The 21,068-nt window shown below is 37.0% G+C and overlaps 1 protein-coding gene across 1 annotated transcript; it reads right to left on the bottom strand.

The window, feature by feature from the left end:
* Positions 1-295: 295 nt before the first annotated feature.
* Positions 296-19,001, bottom strand: LOC140934082 (uncharacterized). Its single transcript, XM_073383765.1, has 18 exons — positions 18,856-19,001; positions 18,108-18,325; positions 17,622-17,704; positions 16,923-17,054; positions 15,902-16,116; positions 14,165-14,491; positions 13,605-13,798; positions 13,335-13,461; positions 12,313-12,397; positions 10,837-10,975; positions 8,324-8,403; positions 7,663-7,730; positions 7,166-7,383; positions 6,176-6,258; positions 4,269-4,409; positions 2,914-3,128; positions 2,239-2,409; positions 296-1,390 (listed from the first exon to the last, which is right to left on the bottom strand). Exons 1-18 carry the CDS (start codon positions 18,856-18,858, stop codon positions 1,112-1,114), a joined length of 2,778 nt encoding a protein of 925 aa, XP_073239866.1. The 5' UTR covers positions 18,859-19,001; the 3' UTR covers positions 296-1,111.
* Between the last annotated feature and the right edge of the window lie 2,067 nt (positions 19,002-21,068).

Raw genomic sequence — 21,068 nt, 5'->3', positions numbered from 1 at the left:
CTTTAATGCTAGGTATCTAGATTTGTTGATGTTTAACATCAAATTTCAGGTACATGTTATTGATCATTTTATTACCAAAATAAAGTTTCTGCTCAGTGAAATGAGCGCAAACCGTCAATTAACCATCTGTAAGGGTCGACGCCTTGTACCGAAGAACTGAATTGAATACAGGAAAGGATGATTGACCTATCACATACGTGCTTTATTTTATTTCCTTTTTTTTTTACAACATTTCAAATTCGAAAGACAACTCAGTACTTACAAGCAAACTCTTCCTTTTGGGCGTTTGCTGTGTTATAATATCATGCTTCGTTTTTTTTCTTTTTGTCTCGCGTTCTAAAAGATGATTGTCGTATTATGAGATATGGTGCATGCAGCTTGGATTATTTGATGCCATTCAAAATTAATGACCATCATCTAAGACTTGAGTGAAAATTTACAAACTAAGCATCTTTAAGACAAATTAAACAAAAGTAGCACAATGTTTCATATTTACGGCATAATTATATTATGTTTTTTTGCTATATAACATGTTTTTGATTTGTCTCTTTTTAGTTTGCACTAAAAACTTCATAACATAGGGGACCTTATGTCGTTTCATATGACGTAGAAATACTTCGTCTTGCTAAGAGAAACAACAAAGAAAGCGGTAGAAAAATCGACGATGCGTTCTCTAAAAATAGCCTTGAAATTAAAAAATTCAAAATATTATTTTGAAACTTCATTGAGAAAGAGTTTATTTGCCTCCCGCTCAGAGAGCCTATTTGCAATTACTTGTCCTTTTGGACGTTGACCGTCGACCTGCAGGTCCATCTTCAATGGAGGTCAAAAGAACTTGGGACGCAATGAAAAAACCCTTCCAGTAATTGTTACACTATATCCTAATGACAATTTTTGGATCGACTTTCGGGTTCATTCCTTCATCCTCCCTCTCCCCCCTACAATGCTGTGACCCCAAACGGACTCATTTCCACCCATTATGCTCAAAATTCAACATTATTAGTGGCGGAAGGGGGGAGGTCGCTTGTTTTACTTATATCACAGGGAAGGTCCCAACACTTTTAACCTCCACTGTAGTTTAAAATCCACAGCTAGTGTGGGTAGGTTTGCATCATTTGGTGGGGACTTCATATCCGAATGAAGCAAGTTCATAGTAACACCAATAAATCAAATTAAAGATACAATAAGAACATGGGAAAAGGTAACGCGATACTCTGTCAAAGCTGCTGGCTTCATTCCGGACGAAGGCACATCGCGCGTATTCTTTAGCTTTCTTTGCTTTGCCTTTGAGAACTTTCATTGATTTTCCCTGGCTTCTAGCAACTGGGTGCTCAACTGGGCGCTCTACCTTGACATCATGCAACTCCGAAACTTCAATATGATGTTTGTCCTGTCATTTGAAAAAGATAAAAAAAGATCAAAACCAACCTTTTACGCCGACAGGTTTGCTCAGTTGGGACAGGGGCGGGTCTACTGGGCTGGATGGAGTTCGTCACTTTTAAACCCCGGCTGGTGCTGCCTTTGTAATGACATCTGCAAACGGTTACTAGACTTTCTAGTCTTCTCGGATAAGGACGAAAAACCTTAGTTCCAGTCTCAGAGGGCTTTCATTTTTCTGGTGCTTATCCAGGGACGTAAAATAACCCACACTACTTTTCGAAAAGAGTACGGGAGTGGCCAATAACGTTGGAAGTTCTTCTGTCCGTTTGGCATGATTGTAGCTAAAAATTGGCTGGTTTCAAACTTCGCACAACAACTCCCAACAACAAGCAAAAACATGCAACAGTGTGTGCAAACGGACACAACATGTAACATTCAACAATGTTCAGGGAGTGACAATGTTGCGTCCGTTTGCACGCGGGGGCTTACGGATAGATCTTAACATTTGGATAACCTCATGATCTTCCTATAGGTGTCGTAATGGCTATAGCTAGCTACCTGTAAACAGTTTATGTTTTCTCAAGCCCCAGCACTGCGTAGCGTAAAGGATATTTTCTCTTGTCAATTATTAATGAACAACGGGAGAATTTAGTGAAGAGGAATCATAAGATCAAAGTAAACCTTTTAAGCCTCAGCGGCGATAAACATGTTTTTTCTCCTGTAAATTTTTAAAGATTCATAGTATCCTCTTGGAAATAGTAAGAAATGAAAATCTCCCGTTGACACAGAAATGATACATGGAAGAGCAAAGACGTGCACCTCTTAATTAATGATTATTACACAACAAACAAATTTTACCTCTATAAAAGACACATCACTGTGACAGTTTTCCACATTATTTCTGACATGCAGTACTCTTTGCTGTTTTACTCCAGTGTCAAGTAATACTAAGATGTATTCCATTAATGCAGAGAAGACAAACACGAAGGAAACAATGAAGTAGATATCCACAGCTTTAATGTAGGAAACCTTTCCGCACAAAAATACAAACAGAGGGAGGGATGATGTAGACTGAATGCAGCTGAACCAAAAATGCAGTGAGAAGTTCATATCTCACTGCGTGAGTTTCACGTCTAATTTTCCCACTCTTTTATAAATTACCCTAGGCGAGCACTAATCTCGTATCCAGATCTCTTTCCGACTCGTCGAGAGTAGATCTGGGTACGTGACAACGCGGGCACGTTCCGTAAATTATTCTGTAAACATTTTCCACCTAATTATGTAATGCGCAACTTGAAATCCAAGAGGAGTTAGATTGTATATCTGATTTTTTCAATCTATTCTTTATTCATTCAATCCATCGATTCAACTTTTTGTTACTTTGTTAAAATTACAGCTGAAGCGTCCAGTGCGGACACTTCATCCAGGGCTGTAAAAGATGCCTTCAGCTATCTCCTTTTTTTTTTTAGCAATATACATATACACATACAGTACAATTTTACTTAAACTCTCTAAGGATATTTACCAGCATACCTTTGGAAAAGTGCTTCTAAATGACCCTGTGAACGTCACAACTGATAACACAGTAGTGCTTCCGAGAGCTATCCTCGCAGGAACAGCATCCTGTGGAATCCAGAATATCAGCCAAGACAGTACTACAAGCATCATGGTGGGAAAGTAGATTTGAAGAAAAGCATAACCGAAGCGTCGCTTGAACCAGAAGCGAGCAACAAGTTTAGAATGGTTACCTACAGATTAAAACGATTTGGTTAGAACTAAAGGTTGTTTTGATTCTTCGCTGATAACAGGTATGGAGTGAACTGAGCCCGGTCCAGGTGCTCATTACCATAACCCTTTATGGGTTCCTTGCCTGGTCCAGGGTGGCGGCTTAATAGTAGCTTACCGTCCCTTAAAAACAGTGAGTTTACGCAACAGGACCGGACGAGAGAGGAAAGAAGACGGCAAACATTGTGTGACAAGCGTCACAATAATTTTGTTAGAAAAACTTTTTCACCGAACTTCACCTTCTTTTAAACAGGTCTTTTTTTAAAAGACCAGAAAACGTTAACTCAGGTGAAGGTCACCGCAAAGCACATACGTAATAGGCCCCTCACGTTTTTCACGAACAAGCGATTTGCCGTCCTCTTCTTTCGCCGTCCTCATGCGTAAACTCATTAATGATCATGATAACATCCTCCCCGATCTGCACAATTCTTCACATCCTACTCAGCATCATTCAGTAATCTGAATGGTTTAATTTTTTACTTTTGTTCTCCTCTCAGGTAATTATATGAGAAGATTTATCAAGAGCTATCATTCAGTGAAGATACCGTTCAATTACTAGTAATAAATGAAGGTATGGAATCCATAAGTATCTTGGCGATAGGTTCGATAGGTTGAACTCCATTCACACCTAAACTAAGGCGGAACTTGAAAAATCAATTAGCAAACTGGCTTTAGTAAGTAGTATACCAACGTGACCTGCATAGAAAGAGGCAATTCAAGTGGAGCCATTAGTTTGCTGTTTTAATGTTATTATTTATGCTTGTTTTCGTTTTTTTTTTTACTGTTCTTATATTCCTTTTAGTAATTAAGCTGGAATTTCTAATAGTTTATGTCTCTACTAGTTCTACTAGAGTGACTAAAACTGAATTATAAATAACTGCAGTTCTTATTTGGCAGCCCCCCTAAAGTTGCCCTTGCTAACTGCGCGTTAAAATTTTAGCAGTTAGTTTTAGTTGCTTTTCTTCTTACATGTAGCTAGTTTGTGATTTTGTTGTCTGCTTGTGCGTGGCCTCATCTTGGTTCTGATTGGTTAACACTAAATCAAAACCCCTGAAATAGTTCATATACTGAATCAGATGCTTTTTTCAGTATTCAGTACTAACCATCTGCATAAGTTTCAAAACCATATAGGGATTGTGTTTGAACGAGAGTAAGCTCTGAAAGATGTTCATCTGATACTTTTATCTTTTCTGCCTCGCTTCCGTTAATCCATGTGTAAACTAATTGGTTGGTTGTATATGCATCTGAAAATAATAATAATAATAATAATAATAATAATAATAACTTTATTTAAGTATCAGAATAAGTAATATTTTACAACTTTAAATTATATCGTGTTGTTTGCATATTAAAAACTAAATATATGACAACAATGCTAACTATCAAAATCCTATTTACAATTAATTCGCTTGAAAAAAAGAAAGGAAAAAAACTATTCATTCAAAACACTATTTACAATTTCTGTCGATTTAAAAAGCACTCAATTGAGCTTAGAAAGAGTTAATTTAACCAACAAAAATTTATTCGAATTAAAAAACATTTCATTTCAATTAAAAAACAAACAAACAAACAAACAAACAAACCATCAAAAATCTAGGCCTAAAATTATGAATACAGGTGTAGACCAGCTACAGCGAGAGTGAAGTCTACTGAGACCTCACGTGATTTGAATGGATATCTAGAACCTCTGACGCATCTGTGTACAGTTCTTAATATAGCAAACGAAAGCTGTATTCGAAGCTAGGAAATAACGCTGGCGTGGGGTTCATCGTTCTTAGTCGAATAATAATAATATATTAATAATAATAATAATAATAATAATAATAATGATAATAATATATAATAATAGAAATTTGAATAACTGCCTAAATTGAAACTAGTAATAAACAAAATTATGGTCCGAGGGCAAGATAGATGCAAACGCTCTTTCCCTGGCCAACGCTGCGCTTTGCGTAAGTTTCAAGTGATAGAAGGTCCAAACGCGCTTCATCAGATTGCGTTCAATGCATTCCATTCATTTTTAAAGGAAGTCCAAACAACTGGCTGCATATGTATGTGGCACGCATTTGTAATAGAAACCTGTAGATTAGATTGCGGACTCCTTTGGTCGCCCGCAAAACAACAAACAAAAGGTAGTATACTGTAACATTCTGTATATTTCAGGCGTAAGCAGCTTTCCGGACAGCAAGTTTCAGTACGTCTGTTCATTTCCCTGCAGGGCGGTGTCGGAGCTTACTTTTATTTTCATGCTTTTGTCGTCATTTTGAATTGCTTGTTGTCCAAATTTAAGTTGTTCGCCACGGTAAAATCAACAAGGTGACGGGATAAAATAGGATATACCACTAGACAGTAGTCCCTCCTTTTCTTCAGGGATGAGTAAAGGGATGTGGAACACGCCAGTGCGCGCTAAAATCTCCACCCGATAGAATTGTGACAGCCGTGGGGGAAGAGAGAAAATTTCCTGATTTTTATATTTATTCTTGATTTTGTTTTTCCACCCTCATGCCACCTTCCTCTTTGGTGCCCTCAAATTCAAGCGCGCTTGCCTTTTTTGCTCTCTACACTTTGACATCCGATAGCGAAGGACTAATCTTAGAGTAATTACATGTGTTCCCTCCCCTAAACAGGGAAAAAGAGATTGATATCCCCCTGTACTTTTCACAGTGTGTACAGTATTTTTTGCCCCGCAAGAGATCATACAGTGAAACTGCTTTGCGACGGGACATATACGGTTTCTCCCGGCGTTAAAAAAGTACTAATTGGGGACACTATTTTTACGTCTCCAACTGGAGACGGAACCAACATTTTACGTGGTCACCCGAGCCACGCGAAGTCCTAGCCGCTTGCAGTGCAAAGGTAGTAGCTTCATTTCTCAGTTATTTTAAGACCCTGAGTATTGGTCCGGCCATCGAACCCGTGACCTTCCGCTCTGCATTCAAACGCTCTACCGACTGAGCTAATCCTACCGCGGTTAACATTGAAGTTAATCTACGTGGTTACAATACTTAACAGGTAGACAATTCCAGGTCACAGTGTTGTTCATCTAGTGGATAATCAGCCAAATCCATTGAACATCCTGCAGTTATAGTAAGCCTAAAAATCAGATATGAATATACTAGACAGAATAGAACTGTACATTTGTAATGATTCAGTAAGTCGGCGATAAATCATTATCAATAACACCAAAATACCAGAAAAAATCTTAAATGGCACTGCGGAAGCAATGATTGAATTTGCAACTATATCCCCACTATGCAATAATCAGAATGAAAAGTCAATTTATTGTATGAACAGTTTTGGTTTTAAGATTAGAATTTCTGTTTGGTGTTAAAACTCTTTTAGCAAGGGAATATGACGCAATGAGAGCATATATTTGTAACCTTCTCTACTGAAAGGTTTAATACCCCTGACTAAAGACCCATCAGGAAAGACAATGCATTGACGTCTAGACCAATATTTAATACCATTCAGTGGCATTTTTAAAACTGCTATTAGGAACAGTATTTTTAATGAGCCAAATAATATTGCATGGCAATGATAGCTTTTAAATTGATTGCTAACACTCCGTCATGCAAAAAAAAAATTAGATCGGTAAACAGTTCTATTTTTTGTAGATAATTTGCTTTGTTTTTTATCTTATATTGTATTATTATTATATTTACTTTTATTTATTTATTTCTTGGGTGGAGAATATTTAATAACATCATTTTATAGCGTGAAAGTGTGACTTAACAATATATTTGGTGCCGAAAAAAAAAAAAAAAGATTCCATTTACTAAAATGAAAGATGTCAAATACCGAAAGGTTTTATATTTAATTGTCTGCTTGAATTTGGCATATTCCTGCCTTCAAATGAATGTGTATTTGTAGCTCATGTCAAATTAAAATGCCTTTAATTCAATCTGGATCCTTACAGTCTCTGTGTTTGGGTTTCGACTTACACCCGCGTAACTGCAACTTTTTATAATTGCTTCATCAAGACCTCATAAAACCACCTTACCTAGTACTGTAAGTAACAACACCTCCAGGTGTAATGGAAACTTTACTGTTTTCAGCAATGACGTCATGGATAGCGGCACTTCTAACATTGAGAAAAAATGTATCCGGTAGCCATATGACTTTCTTCGATTCTCCAGGAAGAGTGATGGAGTCATCCAAAGAATGGCGTAGTCGTGGGTCATTCCATGTTTGCCAAGTTATCATATCCAGTGAAAATTGCTAAGGTAATAAATTAAAGAAGAAAAAAAAAAGCAGTAGTACAAAACAAACAAACAAACAAAAAAACAAGAAAGGCATGGAGAGGTAACAGTGAGTTTATCTGGAAGTTCTGTACAATTTAATTTTGGTTGTGCTTAGGGAGTTCTTGTCTGACCTGTGTGTATTTCACGTATGCTAAATCCGGTGTACTTATATGGGTCTATATAAGCGAACAATAACTTTCTATGTAAATTATTGAGTAATATTAATATTATATCAGACTTGTGACCATTCACTGACCTCTTCTACTTCCCTTACTGCTACAAAGTGAACAACCGTTATACCAATTGTGACCTTGAGGGGACTGCCTAAAATTTAAGAAAGGACATTCTCTGTTACATTACTATCAGAAACCATTAGCCCTGATCGAAGCTGCGTTAACGAAAACGGACCTCACGATCTAATTTATGGAGTAATGTGCTTTCCCATCTTGTAAGTTACCACTAATTAGTAAAATCCAACTAGTGGTCTATTATCAATGCTGGGTTCTGATTGGTTGAGCTACTACTAGGCTATGTTATAGCCCACTAGCAGCGAAAAGCGCGGGCTTTTTGGCAGCAAAAAGGGATTTTCGTACAGAGCAACTAAGATCTCGAACTCTTCAGATAAATCACTGAAAGCATCATGAATATTAAAACTTGTAAGAAATCAATTAAGGAATATTTGGTACAGAAATCTCTTTTTAATTAATTTCTAGTTGCTATTACTTTGTTCTCAATTTTTCTTTCCTTTTCTGATCAACGTAGCATGTAGCCCGTGTGGGAATGTAAATACGTTTCCTCAACACCAAAAACACCCTTTTTATTGGTCAAAGCACCATATTTGGACCCCGTCTTAGCTGGTCCCTTAGCTTTGGATTGCGGGCATTTAAAAGTAACTGTACACTTCTTTTGTCTATTACCTTTGTGAAAAGGTCTTAAAAACTTTGAATATTTTTCTGCACTTGTGATCTCATTGAGAACATCTGTTGTCTCTTTGTACCTGCAGAAAAAAAGAAAAAGAAAAGACAAGCCGGGTTTGTTTGTTTGTTTGTTGTTTTCTTTTTGTATATTTTCAAACGAAACAAACATATCAAGCTTTTAAGCTTGAAATAACCACCAGAAAAAAAACATTCTACATTTCCTAAGAACTTTTCCTCGGAATGTCGGCCATGTTGGCCACTCATTCATTAAAAAATAAAAAAAAAAATTGGCCAACAATACATTAAGTGATGCAGTTCTGCTAAACTTGTGAATAAAAACTTTATTTTCCTTAAGATTAGGCTGCATTCTTGCAATAAAGGCGCTTTACAGCGAGTACATAATCTCCGTATAAAAGTTTGATCTGAAGGAATAGAGTTGTTGTCAACGAAATGTAGTGTAGCTAAAGACGCCATTTTGCCCTCCTTTTTACTTTTCAGTAAAAATTGTGAAGTTTTGATCTCACTTACCTCTATACAGTAAAACTTAAGTATTGATTAGAACAGAATAGACAAAGATTTTAGAAATGCACATATATCTTAGATTTGACCGATGAATTTCTATGGTTAACAACTTTTTAGCGTCAGAACGTAGATTTCAATGCACAAAATTGCCGATGCAGGCTACATAACCTTGCATCGAGGCTCTATTAACATTCTTTATCATTTCGTGCACTTTTTTTGCCATTGGCACCATTTTATAAGCACGATTTTTTTAAGGTCGTCACCCGTGAAGTTGGAAAACGCTTCGTTCATGGAAAAATGTCTGTGACTAAAATCCCAGTTTATGGTTATTCAGTCATTATATTTTTAATACCATAGTTTTTTCCTCAGGTGATCTGTCGACGATTGTTTGAAATAAAAAAAGAGGCTAAACCGTGAATTTAAGGCTCGATAAAGGCATTAAGGCTCAATGAAGGCACGATGAAGGCACGAGTTTAATGTAATCAGGGAAGTTCAGACTCAATGCACATCTATAGGCTCCTTATGCGCGATTATCGTTCAACCACACGATGCACGATTATATTTTTTGATCTATTTCATTTAATACGGCTGTGATCACCTGTTCAACATCCTGCACTTTATAGCCTGTTCTGTTTGAACTTTAATAGGACCCTGTCATTCACATCTCATGGAATCAGCATTTGAATACGTCAGATACAACACAAATTCTAGTTTAATTTGACAAATGAGCTGAGTCGTGGTAAAATTTGGCGCTCAAGATACCGTAAGCAATTTTATGACGAAACTCGACTGCGCTGCAGTTTTTCGGTTTGCTTCTCGGTGCCTTGTTTTCGAATCGAGCAGTGATAAACTAAGATTCAAATTCCTAAAAATGTTTACTCTATCTTCGTCCCATATACTCACAGCCAGGGTACAGTTAAAACCTTGAACGCGCCCGCCAGGTCATTGTTGGTTGAAAGCTAATTACAGGATACATTAATTCACAAGATTCTTCAACTTATCCCTGAATTTTATTCCGCTGTAACCACATTTTTAGTTATTTTGATTAGCAAGCGTACGTTTGGTCTAAAAGCACTCACTTGAGTCTGTCATATATGTGCTTCTAATTATTCCCGAGGTAGTTAATTTACTGAGTCCACAGCGCGAGAGCGATTCCCTAACAGATAACTTTGTCTATGTTTTCCTTTTAACCACTATGCTCCCTGCTAAAAAATTCAACTAAAAGGCTTCATGTCTCGGGCTGAGGCAATGAAATCCGCAAGGGGCCGTGGACTTTCAATAACGTCTCATCAGGCCTTAACGCCGGATTGTTTCACAGATAATGATGTTTTCAATACTAAAATATTTATTTCAAAGTTACTCTCTAGCAGCACGGGCGACTTGGGACAAACTGTCTGGCATCCCCAGAATGCTCCCGATGCTTTTTGCATGTTTCTAAATTATCAGCTACAATAAAACAGATTTAATGTTAAAATGAAAAAGGTGCCGTTGTTTATTAAGTGAATTGGTTTGCGGCCATTTTAAACATTCCCCATTATATCTGCATATGATGGTGAAAAGCATTTATAATTTAGTAAGCAGCAGGTTGTTACATGATAACACGCCATTTCTTCAAAGAAAAACAACTAAAAAATATCTACGAGAAATCGTTCCATGTTGGACGATGGTCAAATGGAAGGAAAAGTAGTCCAAAAGTAAATGGTTATGTGAATTCTCTTCGTGATTTAGGGATCGAGCGAGCACATGCCATTTCCATGTGCGAGAATTGTTAGTAGTCCCAGAAGCGATGAATGCAGTATTTTGTTCAAGTACATCTTCGCTTCTTTGAAAATACTGCGTTAGCTATTTCTTTCGGTTAAGTAAATTAAACCCTAGGAGATAGTTACTGGTTCTCACTATTCGTACCTTTTTCGAGGTCTTGTCCACTATCAAGGGATGCGCAATTGAATGAACCAAAAAATAAATACACGTTAGATAAATAAACAACTTACTCATTCGCGCCCATTCTACTGAAGATGACCGAGGAGATCCAAAAGATGAAATATAAGGGCACCATGATGAATGAAATTCGACTGGGTTTTAACGTTAACTCGCTGTGATATCCAGCCAAAATGGGTAAATTATAAACCACTTATTGGTCCCTTAGGTTGTATTCATTTATGTCCCGTTTCTATTGGTTCCTTAACCAGACATTCACAAACAACTCATATAACCGAATATTCAATACTAAAACCCCCCAAAGTTTTGGGATAAAGTTGATTACCAATTCCATCTAACAATTATTATAAGAGATCTACACGACAACGAATAACACTGACCAACTCACTTACAGTTGACAAGGCAACTTGTTTCCTTAATTTGTAAGTTACAAAAGCCAAATAATTTTCTTTCCTTTCTTTTTTTTCTTTTTTTGTTTTTTTGTCGCCTGTCGGTCACTTATGAGTATTTAATCGGACGATCTCCAAGACAATATTCAAATAAAGGGTAGCGGAAATGGTGTCAGTGTTTTTTCAAAAATCTGGATGTCTTTTAAATTTTAAGTATTAGTTTATTAAGCAAAACCTGGTTGTCATATTTTCCAGAAAGCGTACTTTTTGTGGCAAACTCACTCTACACCTCTGTATTATACAGTCGTGTGAAATTCGTCGTTTGCTTTTAATTAATGAAGAAAAAAAAATAACAATTTGCGGGAGTGACAAAAAGTCGCGCCGGCTGTTTTTAGAAATAATTAAAAAATTCCACTGACTTAGAGCCGAGACGAGTTATCAATATCATAAGGAAGAACAACTGTTTTGTCATGGGAGCACTTCAAGCGGTTCACGTGGCAGATTATCATAAACTTTTTCTTGTTTCTGCTCATTATCCATCTAATAAATTTGATAGTCACGTGACTGTGTCTGCCAGCCCGCCCGCCCGCTAGCGCCCCCGTCTTCCACCCGACAACTCCATAATCCTTCCGCACCACAGTGAATCAATGTGAATTGCAACAGTTTTTATCTGCTGTGCGTTGCTGAAACCTGAAATCAGTTACACATTTTTGTTATGGTCAATTGTCCAAACAGGGCATCCACTGACCAGTATCACATGATGTTCGTGAGTTCCCTCGCTCGCATTCAGGGATAAAAAAGTCGTTTTGCGTGCTTTTGCGCACACTGAAAGCGTGTTGTGCTTTTTCGCACGGAGCTTTTGTTTGAAAAGTTTAAAACGCTCTTTTGTTCTACTTGCTCACGCTTAATTGTCTCAAGCGTGTCCTCTGAAACAAAAGAAATTGCTAATGAGGCAAGATTGCAAGCGTGCTAAAGCGTATTAAAATAAATTCTTTTGTTTTAAAATGAAAGCGTATCGTGCGCGTGCTTTTACCTTTAGCATTAAAATCCTATGGAGGGTCACATTCGTTATTAACATGTACATGGAGGGGTTAGGTTTTAAAGAAACTGGGTTGTTGCGTCAGTGAGGGAGTGAAATACGTTTATCAAGTGAATTGATAAGATTAATTGTCCATCTGACGATCGCTCGAAACGTCAGCTTCTCCATCTCTCTACGGTGGCCAATCTACCACATAAAAATTAAGTTAATGTTACACGTTTTTTGCCTTTTCCCTGGTGTCCTTGACTGAATTGAGCTCATTCTGGTATGGTTTGAAAGATCTCTGCACTCTACTCATTAGGACAAAGTTGTCCTTGACCATTAAAACTGATAACTTCACTAGCTGTAAAAAGAACGTGGATGCGCACGGGCGGTTACAGACGCCTCATGGGCGAATGGGTTAATTGAGATTTAAAGAAATACATTGTCGGTGTGCAGAATTTTCAATTAACACTTCAATGCGTTTTATCAAGAGCCATAATGGCTCTTGGTTTTATTTTTAGTATTTTTGAGTTATCACTTTACACGTTACAGTATTAGTTTATTGAAATTTGGTTAAGGCATGTCGTAAGGCTAAACAAAACAACAACAAAACGCCATTCGTTCAGTAGAGCCCTTAGGTGGCAGTTGATACTCGTCTTGTCCAACTTTTTTTCTTCAATTGGTGGGGGAAACTTTATATACCACTTTTAAAAATACGTCGCCTTGCAGTTGTGTATGTGTGCGGTGCGTGTGTGTTTATAAAAGCAAGTAGTCTTTTTTTCAAGCGAGAGTATAAGTATGTGTTACGCAGAAGTTACTGCTATAATCTTCGTTACGTTGTGTCACTACTGATTATCTCCTTCGTTCTTTAAATATGATTTCTATAGCTTTTATCCTTCTTCGCAGGCTCCTCCAAGGCTAATTGGGGATCGTGGAGGCAGTTAGAGAGAGCTAGGCCTCTTTTCCCCTTCACGACACCCCCTTCGCCACTTTCCTCAAAATCAACATAATATTATCAAGAGCTCATTCTCTGCTTACATTATATAAGAAAAATACTCCTGGTTAAGCTCGCAAATCGCGAGCGTTTGGGGTCGAGGCAAGCGCTGTAGTCTGTTAGTTTGATATGATATATAGACTATACCTGATTATTGGCAATTACTGGCCACGCTATTTGATAAAGGGCCAAAAAAGAGTATTTCAATACTCTCTCTAAGCGCTTCAACCTTGTTTTCAGCGTTCTCTCCAACTCGTCCCTGCAGAGCGACATACTAGGGAGCAAGAAAGAGAAGCCTAGGAACGACGTGTGCAAGCGTGCATCGCCCATTTCCCTCCTTTCACCTGCACGCAGTGATAATTGCGCCACGTATTGTTGAACATATTTAGCTTACATCTACATACTTAGATTTACTACCTATATCTGAGATAGTATGCGAGGTTAAATATGAAGAAGGTCAATGGAAAAACGATCCGCGCAATTCTGTCAAATATGTCGACTTCATTATTGGAACCCAGGCCCAGACAGAAACTTGGAATACACTGTATGATGGTAGTCCTCGGTGGGTTGGTCGTGTAAGGACTGTGTTGAATAGCCGGGCCAGGTACGTTCTGTAAGTTAACAAATATAGTCATCATTAACGTTTCCTTGATAAAAGAGTTTTGGTGATTAACATTGCTCTTGAAAAAACAAAAATTACTCGACTAACAAACCGAGGGAACAAAAACAAAAACAACAACGAAAAAAGACAAAGAAAGAGAAACAAATAAACAACAAATAGACAAACATTTTAAAGTTATTTTTGTGAAAGGTCGAATAAAAGTTCCTATCAATTAAGTCAAATGTGCCTCATAACAGAGGTGTCTTATCGCAAATTCGCTTCATTAGGTTCATTGCACAATTTGCTCTGTTGCGTTACGGCAGTTATCGTATTTAATATGCTCAATTTATTTACTAGTCGGTTAGCTTACCTTTACCTGTCTAGGATAAGAGTTTCGAAGAGCAGATTTTTGAGGTAAACTGTAGGATGAAGGTGATCGAGGGGGAAAACCATGAGCTGATTTAGGTCTTGGCGGCAAACTATACGAAGAATGTGACCTAGGAACTACTTCAGAGTCTTTGGTGTGAAATGTTTCTATTTCCATTTCTGCCATAGAATAGTCTTTTGATGTTGAACGCTTCCCTCTAGCTTTTGCTTTTTTCCTTTCGCTGTGCATGAGAACTGCCACATATTCCAGAAGTACACCGAAGACAAAAATGAACGACACTATCAAATAAGAGTCGATAGCTTTGATATAGGAAACCTGAAAGAGATATGCGAGTTTTAAATTACAGCCAGTTCTCCCATTAGCCTGAGAAAACAGCCGACATTTGGCGACGCTAACACTGGTTTCCCCGCCAAATGAGGTCTGAGAAACGAGCGCAGAAATTCCATACTGATGACACGTCACTACCCAGATCTGGGTAGTGCTTCTGATTGGTCGTGCAGCGCGGGAAATTTGATTGAACCAATCAGAAGCACTACCCAGATCCGGGTAATGACGTGTCATCAGTATGGAATTTCTGCGCTCGTTTCTCAAACGTCATTTGCCGGGGAAACCAGTGGTAGCGTCGCCAAATGTCTAATGTCAGGCTATTCTCCCATGTGAAGGATCATTGTGAGCGGCCAACTTGATAGCCTGTTCCAGGCTCCGAGATGGTGGTGGAAAGTCGTTCAGTACGTTCCCACTATACTATCTGAGAGCCTGGCACAGGCTACCAACTTGAGCACTGACTTATCCAAAACACCAAAAACGAGAACCACTTTTAAGCGACCAATGAGAGGTAATTAAATGTTGGCATTTTTGGCCGTGCTTGCTTAATCAAAGGGTTGACTGTATTGTCATGATTGATACAAACTGCGCTTCGTTTTCTAATGATAATGGCCGCACATCAAGATTATTCAGTTTTAACTGAATTTCCAACAAAAACACTTCATCCCAGAATATCTCCGACGCTCTTAAAAATGTCATTAAAACCTCACAAACAGTGGGAAAGCTATTAGTGGAAAAGGCTTCCATGATAGACTTTGGAAGTATAATATAATCCATGTGCCGATAAATTCGGCTGCGAGTAAAATATTAAAAAAAAAGGAATGACGTCATTTCGTTGCTATGACAACTCTAACGCCATTGACCCTGATCATAACAAATTTCAATTCATCTTTATCTAATACCGTCATCTGTGGAAGTAATTTCCCCAAATTTCCTTTAATTGTGATGTAGCTTAAACGCTTAAACATGACAGCCACCTTAACTCGATTTACATTCTATGTAAAAAAATACTTTAGTGTTTAAAACATTTGTCTTTTCCTCTTTTTCATGTTATGATGGGATTTTTTTTCAACAGACATTCTTTAAATAGAAGTTGTCAATGAGTGGTATTTTTCCTATCCTTAATATGTTTTTACAGCTAGAAGTTTGGTTATTCCTTCTTCGCAAAAGTGATTAATCTCCCGCTACTTTTCTTCCAAACGTGGTCAACGCTAGCTCTAGCGAGTTATGAAGAATTAGCCAGAGGATTTAAACCAATCACAAACCGAAATATTTTGAAAAAATAATGTGCAAATAATATTAACTGATTTAGTTGTAGCCTGCAGGTTGTTGTAACCTAGAACTCAGGCATTGCTTGTCATGAGCACATCACCGTAAAAGGCAAGCAAGTAGACTATATACCTTAGGGACGGAATTCCTGAGAGAACCCATGAGTGTAACAATAGTCAGCACTGTTGTTATTCCAAGGGCAACTCTTGCAGGGACCGCATCTTTAGAGATCCAGAACGACAGCCATGAGAGAACCACAATAAGAAATGTCGGAGAGTAAATTTGGATAAATGAATACTCCAGCCTTCTTCGAAAGACAAACTTAGCCACAAGGTGAGTATATGTACCTGTAAAAATAAAAAGATAATATTAAAAATAATTAAAATAAATATAAATAATTGAAATATAAGGAAATGACACAAACAGAGTCTTGTTGAGACAGACATTTCAGGAATCAAGATTACGATTATTTAATCCAGTAAGAAGCTTTGAAGTGGCATGATAAGTCTCAGATTATTGACCCAGACCGTACAAGTGTTTTTACCGGCAACGTTTATCATTTGCTAGATGTTACCGGATTCAAATTAGTCGTTACCTAAATAACCAAGAGTGCACATTGGAAAAAAAGCATACCGACACTTGTAATAACGGTTTAGGAGAGGTCAGTTTTTTGACTGGAAAATAATTGTATTAGTTATAAGTCTATCATGCATAGTATTGTCAGAAATCTCCGTTACAGTCACATCGTTTCGTGTCCGGTTCTTGCTTTCCGTTGTGTTATAATCGTGGTCCAGTTTAATTTGCAATGATCGAAATCGTGCAGGGTGCATAACAAATCCTAGTCGAGTCAACTCACGGAAGAAAAATCGCAGAAGACACCTGTGGCCATTGGTTACAAAATCCGCAATGTATATAATTTTCCCTTCGGTAAATATCCAAAAGTGTACCTAAACCTACGTTATTACTTTTCAGCACATGTTTTCGATTCAAGATGAGAAACATCTCTTTATAAATGGCACGAATTTAATGTATCAGAGTATAATGTAAGATTAGAATGTATCCAAATGTATCAAAATATAATTATAAGTTAAGACATTCTAATGGATATTTATGAAAAGCTTTGACCTGACAAATACTGTTGTATAAATGATACCTATGACATATTCCACGAGTTTCCTCTCAATTTGGGCATCGGCAAGCTCAAACTCTGACATCTCATCATCCAAGATGATAAGCGCTTGTGCGTCATCCCAGTGATAATCCATGTCATTTATATCGTAAGAATCTATCAAGAAAATGGAATATATTATATAACTGAGAAGACCGTTGGCAAGTCGTCAGAGTGCTTGAACGAGAGGACCGTCAACCCTATCGAGATATAAAACGGAGGGAAATGGCTGCGTTGAGAAGTTCATAGTTTCAGAGCAATTGGAGAAAAAAAAGGACATTTCCAGCCATGACTTGGTCTGAAGACTTTTCGGTGCAAGTCAACAGATTGGCGTTACGATACATTTATACATTTTTCGAAACTCGGCTTGTTATTCCAAACGTTTTCATAGTCTTCTTGCATCAGTTTCAAACATCATCACTCTTAACTAGCATTTTTTTTCTGATCCCAGGTTAATTTCTGCGAATTTTGGGCATAAGAAATCACATGATGCAAATGCAAGTAAATGGCAGCAATGAGAAAAGATGACGTCATTACGTTTCGTAAACAACTATAATTCTTACACATATTCTGACTTTCCGCAAATTTCTTAAATTTTATTATGCAGGCTTGGTTTTAATAAGATCGATAAATTAGCCTTAAACGCAGAAGATACTTGCCATGAAGCTGTATAAAATTACTTACAACTTAAAATTTCGAGGATGCATGTCTGTGTATCCAGAGGGTAGTCTCTAAGATCCATTCTGCAGGACGCAGAAACTGTCAACCTTCAAAAAGGAAAGATCCACTTAGTTGGTAAACAAATAGATAAATTGCTAAATATACTAATAAATTATAAGCAACGCTATCAAGGAAATACCATCGTTAAATATATAAAATGAAATCATCATTCTTAAAACCTTCTGTGGTACTTATTTGCCTTCTAAAATAAACACAGCGAAAACTAGTAAATGAATTGACATGTGTTTGCCCTTTAAGCCTACTCTCATCGATGATTGCATATTATGGAGCTAAGTTTAGTAATACATTTTATTGGCCCAGTAGTCAATTGAAAGCTTCTTCGATTACACTTTTTATTCAATACTGTAACATATTAAGTTGTTTTTCTATAACTAATTCACTGTATGTAATAAAAATAACAAAACCATCAGAAAATCATCCACGCCATACCTTTCACTGAGTTCAACATCTCCATTTGGGTTTATTGCAATTCTGCTGTTTGCTGCAGGTACATGATGGAATTTTGCTGTCTTTACATTTAAAAAGAAGGTGTCAGGAAGCCAAAAATTGCTTTTATCACTTCCAGAGAGTAGAATCGGCTTTTTAAGTTCGTGGACCAATCTTGGATCGTTCCAGGCTTGCTTGAAAAATATATCGAGGCTGAATTCCTTAGACATAACACAAATAGAAATGTTTTCATTCATACGGTACTTCGGTCGAAGAAAAAATTTAAGGTAGGTTTTCGACAAATTAATTGTCAATGGAGCAAAATTGAATATATCAATTGTCTGATATAAAATAGTAATTATTATAATGACAATAATAATATACTTATATTAAGCAAATGTTTCATGCATGCATGCATTTCGAAGAAGAACTCTCAAAAACCAGCCATAGATTTTAAAATGGTTAAACAAGCATTAGACGGTTGCAATAATTTTAAGTCCGAAATGTTGTTGCCTTACAACACATAATTATCACAGTACGCATCGGGTGTAAACTGTTTTTGTTTTACCTTGCTTGTTTAGTTTGTTTGTCAGTTTGTTTCTTAATTCGGCAAAAAATTTATGGATTTTCTTTCTTGTTTTGTATTAGCTAGAAAGATTTTTATAACCACTATAATAGTACCCAAACATTTCTAGAAAAACCAAATTGGCTGATCTTATTTGCAACTTGTTAAAATATCGTGGTAACTTACCATGTTGATTTCTTTTATGGCACCAAATGAAACAACTGTTATATAAACTGAAATGTTCAAGGGAGGACCTGCAATAGTTCGTTATTAAAGCTTAAGCAATTTAATTAACTATACATGTAAATCCCAAACGATATTTTTCTGTCATATGCGTCTTATTTGAGTGTATTCTTACGTACAGCGTTCAGCACTACCTGTCTTGTTTGCCTTTCTTAGAGCTCTGTATAAAGATCTCTCTTACTTTATATATTTAGGCTTTCCCCTCCGAGATCTTAAGGTAAACCAAATGATTCTGGGATCCTCACTGGGGATGCGCCGGTCAGCTACTACGCATGGCTACTTCCGAGTTCCCAAAACCCTCACTTTCAAGATGAGGCCAAATTTGCACGACCTTTCTTGTGAAAATGAGTTTATTTGCATGAGAATGAAAAATCATTTCCATATCAAAGGCTGAGTACTTAACCTCGTTTTGATAGTTCGTGTAAGTTTCAGTTCTTTGCAATTATATCACTTACAAAGAAAATAGTAGCAATTAAAAACTGCAAAATTACTGGGTGGCAAAACGTTATTACTCTGTTATTACTTCTAACTTTTATTTAAACGTAAGACTGAAATGATGGTTGTAAATTACTTCTTATAATCAATTAGCTTCTTTTTTCTGACTCAACAAAAGGGTGCCTGTTTTCCTCACAATTAGTTTCTGTTTAAATAGAGGGTATTAATTCTTCATTCCTGGGTAAAAAGAAAGTTTCCTCTTATCGATTACTGCAACCTGAAATATGGTCTAGATTAACCTAAATAATTAAGGGGCAACTGACAGTTTTTTGCATAAGGTGGAGAAAGAACGACAGCTTTGAAACTGGTCCTGAAAAGGGCTGACGTACCTTCGTGGTAAGGTCTGATCCTTTTGTCGTATACGCCAGCTGCGAATAGTGAATTGAGCACCTGAGTTGTATTATGGTAACCTCTTGGATGTAAAAAGATCAATAAAGCATCATACATTAGAAATAAAATATCAAATTTAGTTTAATTTTAAGTCGAATAAACTATGTGGGGAATAAACTAAATAATGGAAATTTTTTATAATTCTATAATATAATTGAGTCACCAAATTGCTAGAACAGTCAATATGAGGACAGACGTGCGTATATAAGATTACGTGCTCACTGTTGTGTTTATAAGATTCGGATTTCTACATCCTGAGTGCTAATTCTTTCTCGTATAGAACTTTCTCTAAAACGTCCTGCCTCCATCCAAAACTCGATATATTCACGTTAAAGCAGTTAAGCATGAACCAGTTCATTATTTAACAATTAATGAATGAGGCTGAGTATCTTATGAAGAATTACGGAGATCGAGGAGGGTGTTATCAAATAGCACCCTTCGAGATCTCCATAATTCTTCATATTATGCGAAAGCCGAATTCAATAATTGTTTTATTATTCATTCAAAATAATTCCTAGTTTTAAAACATGGCTAAAACGTGCTTACCTCCATCGATTCACCGATGTTAACTTCATCTTCGATACTGCTGGATAGTGACGTTTAGGGTTGTTCGGCTCTGCAAATATTCTCCAAAAAGCAGATGTCGCCCTTCGAGTTGTGTTCTTGCTGTTCTTGCCATGTTTTTAGCTATAATTTCGCCTAGTTCTTACTCTCGAAACGAGTGAAATGTCCGCCATTGTTTTGTTTTCACAACCAAAACAACTCAACCCCGTCCCCATATATGTCTTCTCGGTTAACAGTGCATTAACCTACAAGAACGCTACATTTTTGACGTCATTTCCTCGCTAAACACAAAATTCTTCCAAATTTGGTCATTAGTAACTGGTTATGGTGAATTATACGTGTACTTTTAGCCAATCAGAATCGGGGAAATCTTTTGAATGAATAATATTAAATATTATTTAAATTTAACAACGCATTTAATGACATTTCAAATGTATTTTCTGTTTGATCAGCGAAAACGAAATAAAGTCCCATCCGTTCGCCCTCCCGTCTCTTCGTTTTCCTACCCTCCTCTTTTCCTTCCTTCATTCCTTTCTTCCTTTCTTCCTTAGTCCTTCCCTCCTTCCTTTTTTTTCTCATTCGTAAAATCCGTGATATTAAAACATGCAAAGAGCTGAAATAGATTCAATTCCTAGAACAATAACATTTGTACACATTTTAATTGAATCAACTGATACATAATCTGCTCTCATTCATTTAATCATTCC

The sequence above is a fragment of the Porites lutea genome, chromosome 4, assembly GCF_958299795.1.
Source record: "Porites lutea chromosome 4, jaPorLute2.1, whole genome shotgun sequence".
Classification (NCBI taxonomy): domain Eukaryota; kingdom Metazoa; phylum Cnidaria; class Anthozoa; order Scleractinia; family Poritidae; genus Porites; species Porites lutea.
The sequence above is the reverse complement of the archived record's forward strand: the minus strand, read 5'-3'. Positions and strand labels throughout refer to the sequence as shown.

Bases quoted from the DNA above. Each gene is read 5' to 3' on its own strand.
- LOC140934082 (XM_073383765.1), bottom strand. The intron at 14,492-15,901 runs GTATATAGTCTA...TATCTCTTTCAG, and splicing joins TCAGGAATTCCGTCCCTAAG to GTTTCCTATATCAAAGCTAT. The intron at 7,384-7,662 runs GTCAGTGAATGG...TTATTACCTTAG, and splicing joins CAGTAAGGGAAGTAGAAGAG to CAATTTTCACTGGATATGAT.